This window comes from Haliotis cracherodii, unplaced genomic scaffold (assembly GCF_022045235.1).
Source record: "Haliotis cracherodii isolate W230 unplaced genomic scaffold, xgHalCrac1.p SCAF_16, whole genome shotgun sequence".
Classification (NCBI taxonomy): domain Eukaryota; kingdom Metazoa; phylum Mollusca; class Gastropoda; order Lepetellida; family Haliotidae; genus Haliotis; species Haliotis cracherodii.
In genome coordinates this window covers 5349560-5369568 of record NW_027266271.1, presented here as the reverse complement: position 1 = coordinate 5369568, position 20009 = coordinate 5349560, and the positions used below count along the sequence as shown (strand labels likewise).

The 20009-nt window shown below is 40.2% G+C and overlaps 1 protein-coding gene across 3 annotated transcripts in view; it reads left to right on the top strand.

Moving 5' to 3' along the window:
• LOC139463746 (epidermal growth factor receptor-like) overlaps positions 1-20009 on the top strand; it is a 266464-nt gene that overhangs the window by 168900 nt on the left and 77555 nt on the right. For all 3 annotated transcript variants that reach the window (XM_071245009.1, XM_071245008.1, XM_071245007.1), the window contains exons 2-3: positions 14259-14618; positions 14887-15024. In XM_071245009.1, coding sequence (XP_071101110.1) covers positions 14259-14618; positions 14887-15024 — 498 coding nt within the window. The remainder of the gene's footprint in view (positions 1-14258; positions 14619-14886; positions 15025-20009) is intronic.

The following is a 20009-nucleotide window of genomic DNA, read 5'->3' as shown; positions in this document are numbered from 1 at the left end:
GTTTGTTGTATATCCTAGGTGCTGGAGTTTGTTGTATATCAGGTGATGGAGTTTGTTGCATATCCTAGGTGCTGGAGTTTGTTGTATATCAGGTGATGGAGCTTGTTGTATATCAGGTGATGGAGCTTGTTGTATATCCTAGATGCTGGAGTTTGTTGTATATCAGGTGCTGGAGTTTGTTGTATATCATAGGTGCTGGAGTTTGTTGTATATCAGGTGCTGGAGTTTGTTGTATGTCAGCTAGGTGCTGGAGTTTGTTGTATATCAGGTGATGGAGGTTGTTGTATATCAGGTGATAGAGTTTGTTGTATATCAGGTGATAGAGTTAGTTGTATATGCTAGGTGATGGAGTTTGTCGTACATCAGGTGCTGGAGTTTGTTGTATATCAGGTGATGGAGTTTGTTGTATATCCTAGATGCTGGAGTTTGTTGTATATCAGGTGCTTGAGTTTGTTGTATATCAGGTGCCGGAGTTTGTTGTGTATCAGGTGATGGAGTTTGTTGTATATCCTAGGTGCTGGAGTTTGTTGTATATCAGGTGATGGAGCTTGTTGTATATCAGGTGATGGAGTTTGTCGTACATCAGGCGCTGGAGTTTGTTGTATATCAGGTGCTTGAGTTTGTTGTTTATCTGGTGATGGAGCTTGTTGTATATCAGGTGATGGAGCTTGTTGTATATCAGGTCCTGGAGTTTGTTGTACATCAGGTGCTGGAGTTTGTCGTACATCAGGTGCTGGAGCTTGTTGTATATCCTAGGTGATGGAGTTTGTCGTACATCAGGTGCTGGAGTTTGTTGTATATCCTAGATGCTGGAGTTTGTTGTGTATCAGGTGCTGGAGTTTGTTGTATATCAGGTGCTTGAGTTTGTTGTACATCTTGTGCTCAAGTTAGTTGTTTATCAGGTGCTGGTGTTTGTTGTATATCCTAGGTGATGGAGTTTGTTGTGTATCAGGTCTATTGATGAGGGTAGGTAAGGCGAGGACAACTCAGTAATGGATATTGTCTGAACAACTCATTGGTAATCTTCATTGGCTGGATCATCAGGGTCAGAAGCTATTGGGTTACCTGGTGGAAACCTGTTTTCAAGAAATCAGTGCCAAGCATATCACAGCCATAAGTATTTCATAGAGTAATAAATTTTACATTTCACTCAATCAGCACCTCTATTTCTGTAACAGGTGCCGGGTGTTTTTGTAGCACCAGAAAGAGGATCAGCATTACATGGGATTCTTTTGATTTTGAAATAACCAATGTGATGTCTAATTTAAGAATCTGAAATTCTACAGCTGGGATTTTGGAGAGTTTCAAAAGTGCTCGCTTGATAGATTGAAAGTGTTACATGATAAGCTATCTGATTCAACCACTAATTGGAGATATATAATTTTTTAGAGGGTTTTACCTTTGGAGAAGGTTTTATATAAGTAATGTCATATGCTTGTCTTATCTTTCTGGATGACAACTGCTGTGGAGTAAACACTTCAGAAAAACATAGATTAAAAGTAAAGAACGTATGTGCACCTCTAAAAGAAAACATACATCATATTTAGTCCCTGTTGTTTTGCAGTGTTTATGTAAAACTGTACCTGTGGATTATGAGGCTACTTGTGTTGTATTCTTGAGAATATAGTTTTGAATCAGGGCTTAAAGAAATTTACTAACTTCTAAAATATACATTCTTTCAATTAGATAAATTGTTTTTGCTCTTCTAGAAAGAAAATGAAGAATGTGTTTTTTCTTAAAGTTTGAAATCACATTTCTAAATAAAAGTTATGGCCACATGTCATTGGGAAACGGTAACTTAGGGTATATTACATGCACAATCCTCTCCTCGTGACTCTTTCATTTTCATGTAAAATGATAATATTTTCAAATCATGAAAAGATCCTTTACAAAATCAAATCAGATCTGAATTTAATTGAGTGGTCTGTGGATTTATTTGCATGTATATAACATTTGATGTTTGTTTTGACTGCCTCTTCGTCTTAGTAAACGCATGACTAATCGCAATAGTAAACATGGCTTATCTTCACAGCAGGGACAGGTGTTTATTTCATGAGGGGCGGACCTCACTATTAACTTAGTGTAATATGATAACCCTGTCATTGTAATAAATGCTGGTTTATTGGACAATTAGGATCTGTCCTGTCACTATTGTGGATGAGAGAGAGGAGCTAGCCAGGTCTCACACACTTCTTGTACAAAGAGAAGAGCTAGCCAGGTCTCACACACTTCCTGTACAGAGATAGGAGCTAGCCGTGTCTCATGCACTTCCTGTACAGAGATAGGAGCTAGCCAGGTCTCACACACTTCCTGTGCAGAGAGGAGCTAGCCAGGTCTCACACACTTCCTGTACAGAGATAGGAGCTAGCCAGGTCTCACACACTTCCTGTACAGAGAGAAGAGCTAGCCGGGTCTCACACACTTCCTGTACAGAGAGGAGCTAGCCAGGTCTCACACACTTCCTGTACAGAGAGAAGAGCTAGCCAGGTCTCACACTCTTCCTGTACAGAGATAGGAGCTAGCCGTGTCTCATGCACTTCCTGTACAGAGATAGGAGCTAGCCAGGTCTCACACACTTCCTGTGCAGAGAGGAGCTAGCCAGGTCTCACACACTTCCTGTACAGAGATAGGAGCTAGCCAGGTCTCACACACTTCCTGTACAGAGAGAAGAGCTAGCCGGGTCTCACGCACTTCCTGTACAGATAGAAGAGCTACCCGGGTCTCACGCACTTCCTGTAGAGAGAGAAGTGCTACCCGGGTCTCACGCACTTCCTGTACAGATAGAAGAGCTAGCCAGGTCTCACACACTTCCTGTACAGAGAGGAGCTAGCCAGGTCTCACACACTTCCTGTACAGAGAGAGGAGCTAGCCAGGTCTCACACACTTCCTGTAAAGAGATAGGAGCTAGCCGGGTCTCACACACTTCCTGTACAGAGAGGAGCTAGCCAGGTCTCACACACTTCCTGTGCAGAGAAGAGCTAGCCAGGTCTCACACACTTCCTGTACAGAGATAGGAGCTAGCCAGGTCTCACACACTTCCTGTACAGAGAGAAGAGCTGCCTGGTTCTCACGCACTTCCTGTACAGGGAGAAGAGCTAGCCGGGTCTCACGCACTTCCTGTACAGATAGAAGAGCTACCCGGGTCTCACGCACTTCCTGTACAGATAGAAGAGCTACCCGTGTCTCACGCACTTCCTGTACAGATAGAAGAGCAAGCCGGGTCTCACACACTTCCTGTACAGATAGAAGAGCAAGCCAGGTCTCACACACTTCTTGTACAAAGAGAAGAGCTAGCCAGGTCTCACACACTTCCTGTACAGATAGAAGAGCTAGCCAGGTCTCACGCACTTCCTGTACAGAGAGAAGAGCTACCCGGGTCTCACACACTTCCTGTACAGATAGAAGAGCTAGCCGGGTCTCACACACTTCCTGTACAGAGAGAAGAGCAAGCCGGGTCTCATGCACTTCCTGTACAGAGAGAAGAGCTAGCCTGGTCTCACACACTTCCTGTACAGATAGAAGAGCTAGCCAGGTCTCACACACTTCCTGTACAGATAGAAGAGCTAGCCGGGTCTCACACACTTCCTGTACAGAGAGGAGCTAGCCAGGTCTCACACACTTCCTGTACAGAGAGAGGAGCTAGCCAGGTCTCACACACTTCCTGTACAGAGATAGGAGCTAGCTGGGTCTCACACACTTCCTGTACAGATAGAAGAGCTAGCCAGGTCTCACACACTTCCTGTACAGAGAGAGGAGCTAGCCAGGTCTCACACACTTCCTGTACAGAGATATGAGCTAGCTGGGTCTTACGCACTTCCTGTACAGATAGAAGAGCTAGCCAGGTCTCACACACTTCCTGTACAGAGAGGAGCTAGCCAGGTCTCACACACTTCCTGTACAGAGATAGGAGCTAGCTGGGTCTCACACACTTCCTGTACAGAGAGAGGAGCTAGCCAGGTCTCACACACTTCCTGTACAGAGATAGGAGCTAGCTGGGTCTCACACACTTCCTGTACAGAGAGGAGCTAGCCAGGTCTCACACACTTCCTGTACAGAGATAGGAGCTAGCCTGGTCTCACACACTTCCTGTACAGAGAGAAGAGCTACCCGGTTCTCACGCACTTCCTGTTCAGAGAGAAGAGCTAGCTGCGTCCCACACACTTCTTGTACAGAGAGGAGCTAGCTGGGTCTCACCCACCTACTGTGCAGATAGGAGCTAGCTTGGTCACACCCACCTCCTGTGCAGATAGGAGCTTGCTTGGTCTCGCACACTTCTTGTACAGAAATGGGAGCTAGCTTGGTCTCACCCACTTCCTGTGCAGAAGGAGGAGTTTGCTTGTTCTCACCCACTTCCTGTACAGAGAGGAGGAGTTTGCTTGGTCTCACCCACTTCCTGTACAGAGAGAGGAGTTTGCTTGGTCTCACCCACTTCCTGTACAGAGAGGAGGAGTTTGCTTGGTCTCACCCACTTCTTGTACAGAGAGGAGGAGTTTGCTTGTTCTCACCCACTTCCTGTACAGAGAGGAGGAGTTTGCTTGGTCTCACCCACTTCCTGTACAGAGAGGAGGAGTTTGCTTGGTCTCACCCACTTCCTGTACAGAGAGGAGGAGTTTGCTTGTTCTCACCCACTTCCTGTGCAGAAGGAGGAGTTTGCTTGTTCTCACCCACTTCCTGTACAGAGAGGAGGAGTTTGCTTGGTCTCACCCACTTCCTGTACAGAGAGAGGAGTTTGCTTGGTCTCACCCACTTCCTGTACAGAGAGGAGGAGTTTGCTTGGTCTCACCCACTTCTTGTACAGAGAGGAGGAGTTTGCTTGGTCTCACCCACTTCCTGTACAGAGAGAGGAGTTTGCTTGGAATCACCCACTTCCTGTACAGAGAGGAGCTAGCTGTGTCTCACACACTTTCTGTACAGAGAGAGGGTATAAGAGAGTAGTATTTTATGAAAATTATACATATGTTACGAAATAATATCCATGATATTCATGAGTGCATATAAAACTTGTACTCTGAACCTCATGTATGTATTCAATACCACACTTTGGATATGTTATATAGGGTGAGGGTATAGTTGGACTGCCTGTCAGCATTACAATATTGTATATCACAATGTGAAAGTAATAAAAGTATTGGATCACCATTATGTTTAGGTCTGACTCGAAAGCAGACAGTATTGAACCACATGTTCGTGTGACCGATCATAAAAGGCTACAACACTCCAATTTACTCTTTTGAGAATGCTACCATGTCGTATTAAGTGTCAAATCATGGTATCCCTGTTTATCATATAATGGGCAGGTTTCTCAGCAAGATAAAGCCAACAGATAAATACAATATCCGTTTGGGTCATATGTGGATAGAGAATATCCAAATATCAAAGGTCAAAGAGGGACTACTTTCAGTGTTTACAAACAAACATGGCATCACCCTTGTCATTCATGTGACTAGGGTTTGATAAAGGGCAGTTACTCTATCGGACAGACAGATGGATTGATGCGAAAGGCAAGTAAGACCAATTTGTTTACTCAATTGTTCTGCGTATGTGTCGTTTCGCCACTGGATAAGAAACAGGTTTCAGTTAAAACTCTACTGGCTACTGCCACTGTCCGACTGACATATCACTTACCCTCTGACGCAGTATGTCCTAATGCTCACATTCCAGGAAACTTGCAATGTGCAGGTAATGTTTGTGAGAGAGATTTTTGAGCCGTAAATTGAAGAATAACATTATATGACAGTATTAGGAATTAACACTATGTATTTAGCTCACCAAGGCTCGATAATTACAATGTTTATTCCTAATGCAGGATATTTACCATCTCCAAACACACTCGTGTGATAACCTCTATATATCTGATATTGAGCAGATCCATATTAGTCCCCAAATTTCAAATGAATTTGTGAGGAATCTATGCATTTTCCAATCACTTAGAACTGACTTTCTATGCATAAATGTCAAATGTACATTAAAGTCAGTTTGAATGTCATTCACTCACGAAATCAAATAATGAACTATGAGGTGAGGTGAAATCAAGTTTAACTTCACTTTCATGATTGTTGAACTTATATAGCGACGTGCAAGCTTGTGTGAGGGTGTTGAGTTGCTTGTACTAGTCCGCACTGTTGCCAATTTTATAGTGCTAACCCACTGAGATAGATACCTTGCTGCAGTTAAACATGAAAACCCCACTCAGACACAGTATATTGACTCCAAGCTAACCAGTCCTTGTTTCAGCCCCTAATGCTAAGGCAGCAGGAAGGGTAACAATAAGTACCACCTTTTAACGTCTTTTAGTATGACTGATCTGGATTTCTCTCTCCAGACAGACACTCTACCACCTGACCATTGTGGCGATCTATAAACTATGAAATTCCAGATTAATTCATGAAAAATATATTGCCTTAAATTTTACTTCCATTTAGAAACAATTCGCAGTGTGATATTGAGACATCATTGTAATGAAATCACCTAAGTTTGCAAAAGGAATGTTCTTGCATATGTGATCGGATGAAAAGATTGTGTACAAGATAATTTGAGTATTAACAATGAAAGTTATTGTATGTGATCTCTAAGGTTGCGTCTCAGTTGCATCAACTTTTGGGAGACCTTCATTTGAGGTCAAGGTAAAATTATGAAACATAGTTCAAATTTTATGAAGTTTCAGATTAGTTCATGAAATATCAAAGGATTTTGCATTCATTTAGGATGAACAAAGGGGAACTAACTCACCACCTATCATTTGTCATGATCATGATGATTGTGGAAATTGTGACGGTCTCTTTCACAGTCATTCATGTTTGCTGTAAAAGGCGACTACTATACTTGTCGTAAGAGGCGACTAAGAGGACCGGGTGATCAGGCTCGCTGATGGTTGGTCGTAGATCAATGCTCAAGATGTCAATCACTGGATTGTCTGGTCCAGACTTGATTAATTACAGACCACCGTCACATAGCTGGAATATTTCTGAGTGTTGCATTAAACAACAAGCAAACAAACAAACATTAATTCCTGAAAATACTCATAAAGAGTTTCTTTCAGGAACATTTCTAAGTTATAGAAACTTTATATTTGTAATGCAACCATAGTTTGCAGGTTGAGGCCGCTTGCCTGGAAGTAGATGTCTCAAAAAGCTTGTGTGTGCACCAGGGCTGGGACGATACACCAACTGTGCGATTCGATACACATCATGATACCATGCTCATGATACGATGCGTATCACGATACTTGCACATGTTCTTATCTGTGGTGCGTAAGCAAAATACCTGGCGCACTAACAATTTACTGTTGGCAGTGTCAAGTATGGCACAATGGATGAAATTACGTACGTTTTCACTTATCATTTTCATTTGTAATTAGAGTTTGGTGTAACCTTTATTAAAGAATACATTTAAGGTAAGAATTAATACTTTTTACTTAGCGTGCGATTATGCTTGATACTTGTATCGAGAAGTAAGAAATCGCGATCCACCGATGCATCGGTGCATCGTGCCACAACTATTATGCACAGAATCTTGAGCATTTATTTTTGGAATTTCACAAAAAAATTAACTCCAGGGAGTGATACACACTTATTTATAATCTTAATCTTAATGGTCAAAGTCTTTAGACCAGAAGTGCTTATAATTTGTTATTAAGGTATAGTCTGGAAGGTAATTTAAGGTACCGACGTTTACTACAATATCTGAAAAACTACTGGACCTACTCCAGTCAAAGTTGGTATGAGATTATTTAACAGTCATACATGACTGGATATTACATTTAAAGACAATCGGTGCATGAATAAAAAATCTGTCTATTTAGCTATCACTATATTTCATCAACAACCAGACCTGTTTGTCACGGGTGGAATGAGTGAGTGAGTATGGTTTTACGCCGCTTTTAGCAATATCACGGCAGGGGATACCAGAAATTCGGCTTCACACATTTTACCCATGTCGGGAATCGAACCCGGATCTTCGGTGTGACGAGCAAACGCTTAAACCACTTGGCTACCCGACCGCCCCTTGTCAAGGGTGGAACGAGCATTCATTGAAACAGCCATCTGCATAATGCTACCAAACTGGAAGTGATCTTATTGAACCAGAAGTGTGCATTACATTGTTCTTAAGGTAGCTTGAGGTATGTGTGAGGCCAACTTTCACCTGCTATGGCCAAGTCAAAGTGGTTCATGAGCTTGATACATGTATCTGATTGTAAAGGGATGGGGATGGGGACAGGACTGCTTCAGTTTTTGCATGCAATGCAAAGAGCTTTCTATGTATGTTTATACCATGTTTTTACCTTGTTTCAGGCACTGGATTTTTTAGATAGTTTCAACTGAATATGATGGTTGTGCAACACATAGACTATAGATCTATTTTCTTCTTTCATATCAGCTTTTTTTCAGTCTGAAGGATGTTTGTAGTTGTCATTTAAAAACGCACAGACACACTTGGTGGGCTGTTATCTGACAACTTTGACCTCAATGTTTTGTTGTGACTTTTGTATTAAAACGAGGGGAGGTAATCTCAGCCTTGGCACCTCTTGATTGACAGGGCTATGTTCCTTGCATCACAGATACAGATATCAAATAAACAAGGCCAGAACACAAGCATGAAAGCAGATGTGTGGCAGATAATGAATGATCTTGTATCATTGTCGGAAACATTAGACCAGTGACATGCAGCCCAGGCTAGCTAATCTAGGCTGATGTGTGAAAATAGCCCATTGGCACTGGCCCAGGAATGCATGTTTTTAATATGGCACTTGTCCATGTGTGTGGTCGCAGATTTGTAAAGGACACAATGCATAGATCACTTGTTCATCTTATCATGTCTGAGGGTGCTATGGGGTGTAGTTTACACTCAAGGGCAATAATTGTCTATCAGAGATTAAATTGGAATTTGAATCCAGTGTGAATGTGTGCATGATGTATACCATTTCTGGTAAAAGAATTTTATCCCAAATGGTTAACCTTTCTTTTCTCTGCATTTCAGGGGAACTTTTAGTAATTGAGTTCATCAAAACATATTCTGTTACTGTCCCATCTGTGTCCTCCATGTTTATGTCTAGCTCTCTATCAGAGTCCCATCTGTGTCCTCCATGTTTATATCTAGCCCTCTATCACAGTCCCATCTGTGTCCTCCTTGTTTATATCTAGCCCTCTATCAGAGTCCCATCTGTGTCCTCCATGTTTATGTCTAGCCCTCTATCAGAGTCCCATCTGTGTCCTCCATGTTTATGTCTAGCCCTCTATCAGAGTCCCATCTGTGTCCTCCATGTTTATATCTAGCCCTCTATCACAGTCCCAAATGTATGCCACATGTGTATATCTAGCCCTCTATCACAGTCCCAAATGTATGCCACATGTGTATATCTAGCCCTCTATCACAGTCCCAAATGTATGCCACATGTGTATATCTAGCCCTCTATCACAGTACGTCCCAAATGTATCCCACATGGTTTTGTTTACAGGTTGAAGAATAGGGACTCATCTACCATTTAGGGTACAGGGTATTGTTCTCTATTCTGATTTTGGGTTGGGTCTATTTCTGTATACTGAAACGTACCATAGTAAGGCTGACAGTGGTGTTAGCCAGTTGGCAGCATAGCACTGATGGTGACTCGGTTACTGTGATTGAAGTTGATGTGTTGTATACAGACTGAGGCCCTACGATAGTGAATGATAAAGTGATTGTTTGGGTGACATACTTTTCCAAATATGTAATGCATGACTGATTTTAATTATTTTAGACCATTGTTTTGTTTGACATGCTTTGGATGAAACTGGTATCCTATTTGCATGAAGATTTCAAGTCTTCCTCTTCTGATTTAATTAAATCAAAAGTGGAAATAAAACATTATACTAGATGATTAAAATTGTCCACAAACCCTTGAGGTGATACGTACAGTAAAATGTGATCCCGATCATAGCTGTATCGATGGACCAAATACCTTATACATAAGTCCATAGCCAGGAGCATCATGAAAGTGGAAGGCATGCAGAGACTGAATGAATGGGAACGAGTCTTGTGTTCAGTTGATTGCCAACGATTAACTGTTGACGAACTGATGCTTTGTGCATGTGTCAACATTATGAGTGCAAAGTGTGTATGAATCCAAATTTTGTAGAATGTAGAGGCCCATGAATTATTTAGGAAATCAAACCTGCTATAGTGGCCTTTCATGCCCTTTTGGTGATAAATACTTATCTTACAACACTGAAATAACGTCTTAAAGTCTTCATAGTATGATGAATTATCATCTCTTTAGATCTACATTTATAATTAGCAGCAACATTTGACAAGCTTGAGTCACAGTATGTCATATGAAAGATTGAAATGTTTAGTTGGTCAGTCCATCTACCTGGCCCCGAGTTTCTTACATGATTGACCATATTGTTCAGTTGATTACACATACGCATCAACATTGATGTGTTTGATGGGGAGGGGGAGAGGTATACCTTAAAAGAGTAGAGTAGATCAGTATTGGTCTTCATTGGTTGTGTATATGGATGTTCAAACGCCTGATTGATTATTGTCAGTAGATGAGAGACAGCAAGTGGTTCTGAATAAAACTATATACCTCCCAGCTAGACCTAGAACATTCAGTCTTCTAGGAAACGTGTATGTAACTGATATATTTATGTATTTATGCAAATGCATAATGTATACAGCACACCCTGCTGTAGCAGGAGTTGATATTAGTATAGCATTGGGTATGGTTCATTGTAATAACTGTATGAAGATTCATTGTGTCATTATATCCAAATAAATAACAGAAGTTTTAAAGATCTTCTGTTTTAGGGATAACAATACAGAAACATGACAGTTTTACTGCAGTGAAAGGTAATCGGAGAAAGTCATGTCATGCTGTTCAGTATGTAGTCGAGTCACAGATTCATCTCAGTCCTCCGGCTACATGTACATTATTCCCAACCGAAAGTGGCGATATCTGTTAATACCTTGATTTATTCTCAATGCTGGGATGATCTTACCTTAATGTACTGGTACAAGTCCAGGGATTATGAAAGTATGATAATCTGCCTCATTCTGAAGGTCTATCTGTATACCAATTATGTGTAACTTTCTATACAGTCAATTCTTATTGAGACATCTGCAGGTACTTCGAGTCATCTTAAGCGTCAACATATCTGAAACTAATTAAGCAATTTCTGTAGGCATGACTTATAATATTCTCAGCCATGGAATGTAACATCTGTGTGTCTGATTATAATGGAAATAAAAAATTGCAAAAATATTTGTTATGACATGGGCAATATATGCTACTGAAATGCAGAAACATTTATTTGGTTTGGCGAAAGCGCCCCTATCCCAAACATGATGAACTTGTAAGTTATTTCAGGAGAATTCTTTTCCCAAAAATGAACTGGCAATGATATTGGACATTCTGCACTTGGTTTCTGTAGAACGGTGGTCATAGAAGGTTGACCTTCACATTGTGTATATTATTTCCATACTGCTTCTGACAAGACCAGCATTTAGTGATGTTTTTGGAATTTTATGTAAATAAACACCAACTTCTGTTTCAAACCTTCACCACATTTGACACTAACCCACATGTTTAATACTGCTACTATTTTCCTCAAGACTGCCTCTCACAGTAGAGGAAGTCCTTGCTTCCTCGTTCTCCGCTGACATCTGGCAGCCATATTGGCAAGCTTTGTACTTGCAGGCGGTAGGAATCAACACATCCTCAACACATTAGAGGTTAAGCTTATAATCAGGTGTTGGAAAATAGTATTTGAAGAGGTAAAAGGAGTTAACTGCCATTCTCTTGTCAGGACAATTAGCACTCTCCTATTAGAAGCATGTCAATGAGATATGTGGTGTGGAAAGTGGCACATATTTCTCCATGTCAAACAATCCTGATTTTGTAGCTGTGTTTGCTCCAGTTTTCAAGAATTTATTATTCTGTTAGTTTCTTTCAGAAGCCGCCACAGGCATTATCATATCATTGCCCTGAAATGACACTGTCTAGATCACATTTTATGAAGCTTTTCTAATCTATCATCCATTATCTTCAATCCATGTGATCAGAGCTTCATATAAACTGACCATTAATTCCAGTTCACTTTTTTATGATCAGGAATCATTGACAAGCTGATTACACTTTTGCATGTGCTGTCATTTTATAGCAACTGTAGATGGGAATACTTTCAATAGATCTCCTTTAGTGTAGCGGTGCATGGTATTACCGGTATACCATGATTTGAAATGCTAATGAATATGTATCACAATACGTTTAGAAAATACTGGTATATTTATTTTTCAAAACAATCATTCATGCTGGTATGATTATACATGTGGTATATAATGATATCTGACTGGAAATGTCTGTGGTATGTCATATGAGAATATGATATGATATCTAGCCACACCATTTAAATGGCCTCAAGGAGGCTACTTCTGTGTTTGCAAACACTTTTTAAGTGATTGCTTCATATTGATGATTTTTGTGATTCTAGTATTTAATGACTGAGAACTGTTTCACTCTTAAAGTAATTTCAGTTGTCTGTATGTATTTGCCCCTCCAATAACACCTCAGTGGTCTATACATAATCCCACAGACAGAGCTAAGGTCTCATCACGATCTGTCAATCTGTCAATATGCAGGAGCCCTATGGACAACCAGTGGCCGGTATACTGATACAGATCAACACTAATACAGATTACTGTAGGACTGTACACATAACACACATAGATGTGACTTCAACTCGTAACATTAATTATCATCAGTAAATCTCTAGCAATGCCACGTACACACAACTGAATATGTAATTGGGTTTATGCTGATATGAACCAACATTTGGATTACTCATACACAAATGGGAAACAACCTTTTGGGCTCCTCTTGCCTTTGACTCTGCTGATGTGAGGAATATAGATTTGCTATGTCAGTGATCTGTCAAGGGTTATTAAAGGCAAGTGCTTGAGCTAACAGTGTTCCTGTAAAGATGGTAGTTATGACCGAAGTATTGACTTTGTGTTATTGCTGGGTAAAGTGGGAGGATGGGAGCAGTATTGATGAAATGGGGGCAGTCGAGAAGCAGAGTATATCATGTAGAGAACACATTACAGTTGGCCAAACAGTCAAATTCAATCAAGTCACAAGTAGCACAAATAGGTGTGGCACTGGCGGGGAGACAGTGAGTTCAATAACATGATTGTATGATGGATTATCATGAACCACCTCAAAAATAAGATAGGGTCCATATGCTTTATGCATTTAAACAATGAAAATGTGTCTTTTAGTCAGTAAATGATTTTTGAAATCACTGACAAGAAAAAGATCAAACAGGATTTATTTCCAATCATCATGGTGGCCTTCGCAGGAATTTTGAAAATGTCACTCTTGCCCTTTAGCATTGTACCCCGTATGTGAAGAGGAAGACATTGGATAAGAATTCTGTATTTTCCTCTTACGCAGCTTACCATAGTGCTAATCTATAGCTCACATGACTGAATCTGATCCCATTTTAAGCATGGTGGCCATCGCAGCAATATTGAAAATGTCATTTTTGCCCTTTACTGCATAAATTTGATAAATAAGAAGCATGTGGTATGAGGAATAACACAATATATTTTTTTGCACATGCTCTAACATTTGACATTCGGTTACCCGTGTACTACGACATGTCCTCTGTAAATACAAGGCCTACAGAGCTTAAACTTTGTCAGAATGATCCCATGTATGGTGTGTGTAATATATGCTCTCAGAATTCTGCTTCAATTTTAAATATAACCTCCATCATTTTTTCATAATTCAGGTGAGCTTCAGAGAAGTGTGGTTCTAATTTTCCTTAACTTTAGAAGGTATTTTCACTGACATAGCTTTATTGATTGTTTTATGGTGCTAGTATTGCCACTGTTATATGTCTGTTGCTTGTCAACTAAGTTGGAATGGATGGTGACGCTCAGTGGTGTAGTTCATAGGACAGCAGGGGCAGATGTAGGCGTTTGAAATAGTGGGGTTCACGCTTGACCTGATAGAGGCAGTGACAGACATCTGTCTGCCTTGGTGTTCCATCATACCCTGATGGTTTGCGACATTGTTCATTATGTACCCTACTGTTTTGTCTGGACCAGGCTCAATTATTTACAAGCCACTGAAATATTGTACAAACATAAGACAGGTTGTTATTTTCACCATAATTTGAAGGATGGATTGAATGATAATGGTTGTGTCGGCAGTAGTGTCACCGTGTACATGTCTACCTGTCTGATGTGGCGACTAACTGGATGCTGTTTTGTTTCAGTGTGCACAGGAACATCACAAGGAATTGTAGCTCGAGGACAAGCCAGTTTCCGCTACCAAAGATACAAGGACTCCTACACAAACTGCACATATGTGGCTGGCAACTTAGAACTTGTGTTTCTTGAGAATACAACCGGAAATTATGATTTTTCTTTTTTGAAGGACATAAAAGAAGTGACTGGCTATATTCTGATTGTGGCAGTTTATGCAAACTATATTCCATTGACCAATCTGAGAATCATTCGAGGAAAGACGCTGTTTCATTATGAAAGGCAATCCTACAGCTTATTTGTTGCACTTAACCACTTCCCAAATTCCTCTACAATAGGATTGCGGGAACTTCGATTCTCATCACTCTCAGGTGAGTCCAAGCATCAAGAGAACATGCACGCATTCACATGCACAGACAGACAGACAGACACACACACACACACACACACACACACACACACACACACACACACACACACTGAAATGAAGGTTTCATGACTTCTATGAATCTTTTGAAAGCAAAATTAATACCAGTACTTTCCATCTGCAATTGTATGTGCTAGAAAGCTATCATGTTACAAATTCACCTTCCTGCATGTGTATGGAACTAAAATTCTTTGTATGTTTCTGTTGTGCAGAAATCCTTGCAGGGAAAGTATTCTTCCAGAACAACAACCTGCTCTGTTATGAGAACACGATTGACTGGGAAGACATCAACCCACAACTGAAACCTCCTGTGAGCTTCATGCAGGACAGCAATGACTACAAGAGACAATGTGAGTAGGGGCATGCTACAGTGGGCTAGGGAGAAACAAATAGCAACATGTACAGTATGTAAAACATGTCAAGATACATTGAACAAATACATCAGATATAGAGAGAATACAAATACTTCATTGTTTGTCCTTATATAACAGTGGACACAACCGGTGCCTAGTTAATTTAGGACATGCAGCATTACGATGAGTAGAAACTTTAATAACTTTTGAAGACAATTGGTATCTTTGCACATTATTCCGATGTAGATAGCCTATCTACAAGAACAAACATATTTTGTTACATATTCCGATAGAGGATAATGATCATTCCAAAGCATGACTTTGAAAACCGATGATTCCTATGAAACATACAGCCTCAATGGCTGATTTAGTTGTTAGCTCAGAAAAGTCATGCAGTATACTGGTTTGAATCCCAAAATCAGGAATTATTTTCAGATAAAATAATTCAGGTATGACAGCTAACTATGTTGAAGGTTCATGGTTTGAACAGACAGAGAAGAAACAGGTTATGTTGTAACATTTGTAAACATGCACTTCAGTGCAGGTACAGGTTTCTGTTTGATTGTTAAGATGAGCACAAGTTAACCCAGCAATAGTCCTTAGAAGGTTATTTGGATTATGAGAAACCTCCCAAACCAACAGATGATGTCACAGGAAGTTTCTGATATAAGATGGAATGCGCAAACATATACATGATAGCATGTGCACAGCATATAGCACTTTAAAATCTGGCCCGCGAAGATCCGGGATAGAATAGGTCTTCAGCAACCCATGCTTGAAATAAAAGGTGTCTATGTTTGTCATGAGTGGCAACTTACGGGATCGGGTGGTCAGGCTCACTGACTTGGTTGATGCATATATCATCATATCCCGATTGCACGAATCGATGCTGATGATGCCAATCACTGGATTGTCTGGCCCTGACTTGATTATTTACAGACTGCCATCATGTAGCTGGACTATTTCTGAGTGTAGCATTAAACAACAAAAAAACAAAAAACAAATATGCAAACACTTTAAAATGTATTGACCGCTGGAAAGGAATATCAGGTGGAACAAGTCGAAAAGATGTTTTCAGAATATAATGCTGTTTTTCTACTTTCAAGCAATTTGATTGCAGTGGCATTTCTTAAATGTCAGATGATTAAACATAATGTTGTTCTGGGAACTGCTTTTTAACCATCCTGCCCACCAGAGTGAGTGGATGGAGAAATTCCATCTGCGTTAATTGGACACTTATTGCCATATCAGTGATTTTGTAAGAGACACCCACAAGATTGAGATGGAGAGTTTACTGCCCCTATTTGTGTACTTGACTGACCATGGTAGTTGTCACGGGTTCTATCAGCTGGTAGAACATGTAGTGTGGGCTCACATGGGCAGGCATAGTTTGCATCTGTCTTCTTCATGAACAGAAGTTGTTTATTCACAAATCATGAGCAGTACTTTTGCGCTTTATTGCCCTAGTTCTGACATATTAATCAAGGCCTATGTTATAATACTAGTAGAACCATCATATTTCATGCTTTTGCTATTAAGTTTGGGAAATAAGTTTGGCTAGCATTATCTGTTCTGTGTATATCCTCATCTATTCTGATGGAGAGATGGGGCTGAAGAAGTTCTCTGAAATTTACCTGATCAAAACAGATGCCACAGATGTTTACCACTGATTAAACTTTTGTGTTGGTTAATATGACGATCATATGCTCTGTCAGTCTTTTTTAACATGAAGTATAAAATATTTTTGTACCAAACGAAGGTATTAATAGGACAGAATTATTGTCTGAGTCTTTTCTGGGTTATCCATTGTTAAATACTCAGTTTTTACGAGCCATGTTTGAGGTAACTTGATGCTTTCTGTAATAGCTAGTCTGTGCTGGTACCTCATCATCCCAATCAGACATCCAATATGTTTTCATGGCAAATAATTTTTCATGCTGATGAAGAATTGAATAATTCTCTTTGCATTCATAGATAGGTACCTAGGTGATGCTATGATGACAAGAAATATATGAGATTACTGATTCTGCCCAGTGATGTGTTGCTAGGGGACAGCTTCCATACCTTGATCAGTCAGATTGTGAGGGAGAGAGAGAGAGATGTGGTCAGATGAGGCAACCCAACACTCTTGTTTTTCTGCATGTGATTGCAAGATCAATTACAGGCTATATTTGATAAGACGACATTAAGTGCTCCACCTTTGCCCTTTAGAGCTAGGAATTGTTTGAAACTAAATGCTGTAAAGACAGGTTTAATATGTAGCTTTCCCTGATGTATTTCCAGGGCTTTAAGCGGAAAGGTTTATGGTTTCGTATGTAATTGCAGAAACTCATGGTCTAGAGTGGTGGTGAAGGAGATCAACCATTACCAATAATGTAGTAAAACTTGTTAGAGGCCCTATCTTGGAAACAACATCCTCAGTCTAGAGGTGACATGGGAGTTTTTAAGGTAGTAAAATGTATGACTGAATCTGACCTTACACTTGACTGGAATATGCCTGTGATGGATAGGCGTCATATTAAGATGTGCAAGACTAAATTCAGACTGATTAGCCTCAAGCTAAGTTAAATTACATTTACAAATTGCACTACAAGCATCCTTTGCAAATTATGCCCCAAAGGTGGGGTAATCCATGCCTTCTCGCATGAATTCAGTCAGCTAGAATACATGGGATGAAATGAACACATGAAATTGGCATCATCTTGAATGATTGACTGCAGCTTATCACGTCGAAGCATCCTAACCATACATCTATGAAACTGACATCATCCATTCACACTTTGTATGAAGGATTGGATTGAACAATGGATTGTTTTTTTTAAACATATCAATACTTTGTGTAGATCTTGACAGTGTTTATGATGGCTCTCTGAGAGGCATTATTGAAAAGATTGCATGTAGAGATGTGGAGTGTCTTTGACTGACAGCCATGATAGTGACTCTCATTTCTTATTAACCTGCGGAAGTCAGGGGCCATGCATGGAGGAGGTACTTGGTATTGGGGTTTATATTGGCTGCTATATTTCATGGTGAATTGAAGACAGTGTAGTTGATGAATGATGACATGGTTAGACTCTACTGTCAGGTTGGATTGAAACAGTTCCACTGATGAGTAGAAATGATAAATTTTATGATAAGAAGGACTTGACTGACTGGCTCTAGGATGATGGAGAGGCAAGCAATGGGAGACACAAATATCTCCTTTGATTATCCCTGACTGACACCCCCAGAGGTCGACAGGTTACTGAGGAATTAAGTTATTCACTTAACTCTTCTCTTACACACAAGAAAATGTTCTTGAAAATGATGTCCAGACAAATGTCATTTTCATGTATGGACATACACTTTCAATTTAAGAAATTATGAAATGACTCATTTTTAACTATGAGAACAGAATGTTCAATACAGACGATAAAAACCTGATTGAACCTGGCAGGAGATCAATTCAATTGTCTCTGAGGAGCTGCGGGTTGTGCCATGCTTGTGTTATTTGTATGGGTTTGTAGAAGGACCACACTACTACCCTTATCCACAACCAGGTTGGTTTTGTGAAAAAGATAAATAAATATTGTATATGTCTAACTAATTGGTATGGAGTCTACAGACACAATGAAGGGCTGTCACAAGACGCTATCAGTGGATGGAGACAGCTTAATGTAACCAAAGGGTGAGAGTTGTTTTCCAGTGTATCATACCTCCAGTCTATTAGGATATATACCATGGGCCGATTCTCTGTCACAGCTTCATTTGGATCTGGTTTAAATGACAAAATGCCATTATTTCCTGATTGAAGGTTGCGTCGCTAGATCACCAATACTTGCCTTCCCTAGCTGTGTACAATCTCAATACAACTATGAATGTCTGGTAGTGTAAAACTTCCATCCCCATGTTCAAATTCTCAAGAAAACATCCTTTCCGGCTACAGTTCCTATATGACAGTCTTCTGATTCAGTGACAAACTCACCTTGTTTCGGTGTTGATGTTAAAATATGAACGAGAGAAATTGTGTACTAAGTTAGTGATAACAGTATTTATCATAATAGAATGGAGATAAAATCCCTGGGTCACTAAGCTTATTATTTGTTTATTTTGATAACATGCAATTAATTACTTCAGAGTTTCATTAAACTTAATGTGCATGACACACTTTCTCAGTGCTCCAAACAATACTTACCCGGTAGTTAATGAAAGTATCTAAAGCAACCTCTGCAACTGTGCACCACGGTTATAGTAAGAGATGAACACTGTGCCCAGCTTAGTGTCACTGTGTCCACTTCAGCTAGTGTGATATACCATGAGAATAGCTCCAGCTTGGATAGTATGGAGACCCATCCGTGTTCATCACAGACATTACTCAACACTCAAATGAAGGAAGACCAGATCCTCATCCAAACCTCCCTATGGATCCATGTGACAGACACCAGAATCTTCATTACCTCTTCTTTAATGTTCAACTTGAGTTGAGTTTATTTCATAACATTGGTGACGTAAGTCTTATGGCAGGGGAGGGGACACAGAAGCATAAACGGGAATCATTTGCCAGTGAAGTTGGAATGAGAGTTATCATGCATGCAGTTCTGACCACTACAAGCTAATCACAGAATGGACTGGGAAGTTTCTTTTTCTCGACTTGCGATCGTTTTCTGTGACTGAAAATGCTGGTTTTAGTGGACTTTTGAGAGTTCCATCCAGAACACGTTTCTCAGACAGTGATACCTAGACTCGACAAAGAAACAAAGACTGAAGTTGTGAAAGAACTGAATATGGCAGTATCTGTGCATTACTACGGATGGATGGCCCTCAAGGTCAGCAGAAGGATATGTCACTGTCACAGGGCATTTCATTTATGAAAACTGGGAGTTATGTAACCGAGTGCTACTCATTCATGAATCTCACTCTGGTGAGAACATAGGAGCTGTCTGGAAGTCATTTGTCGCTGAGTGGGAGTTAGAAAGTCCTAGTGTAATCTATTGAGTGACTGA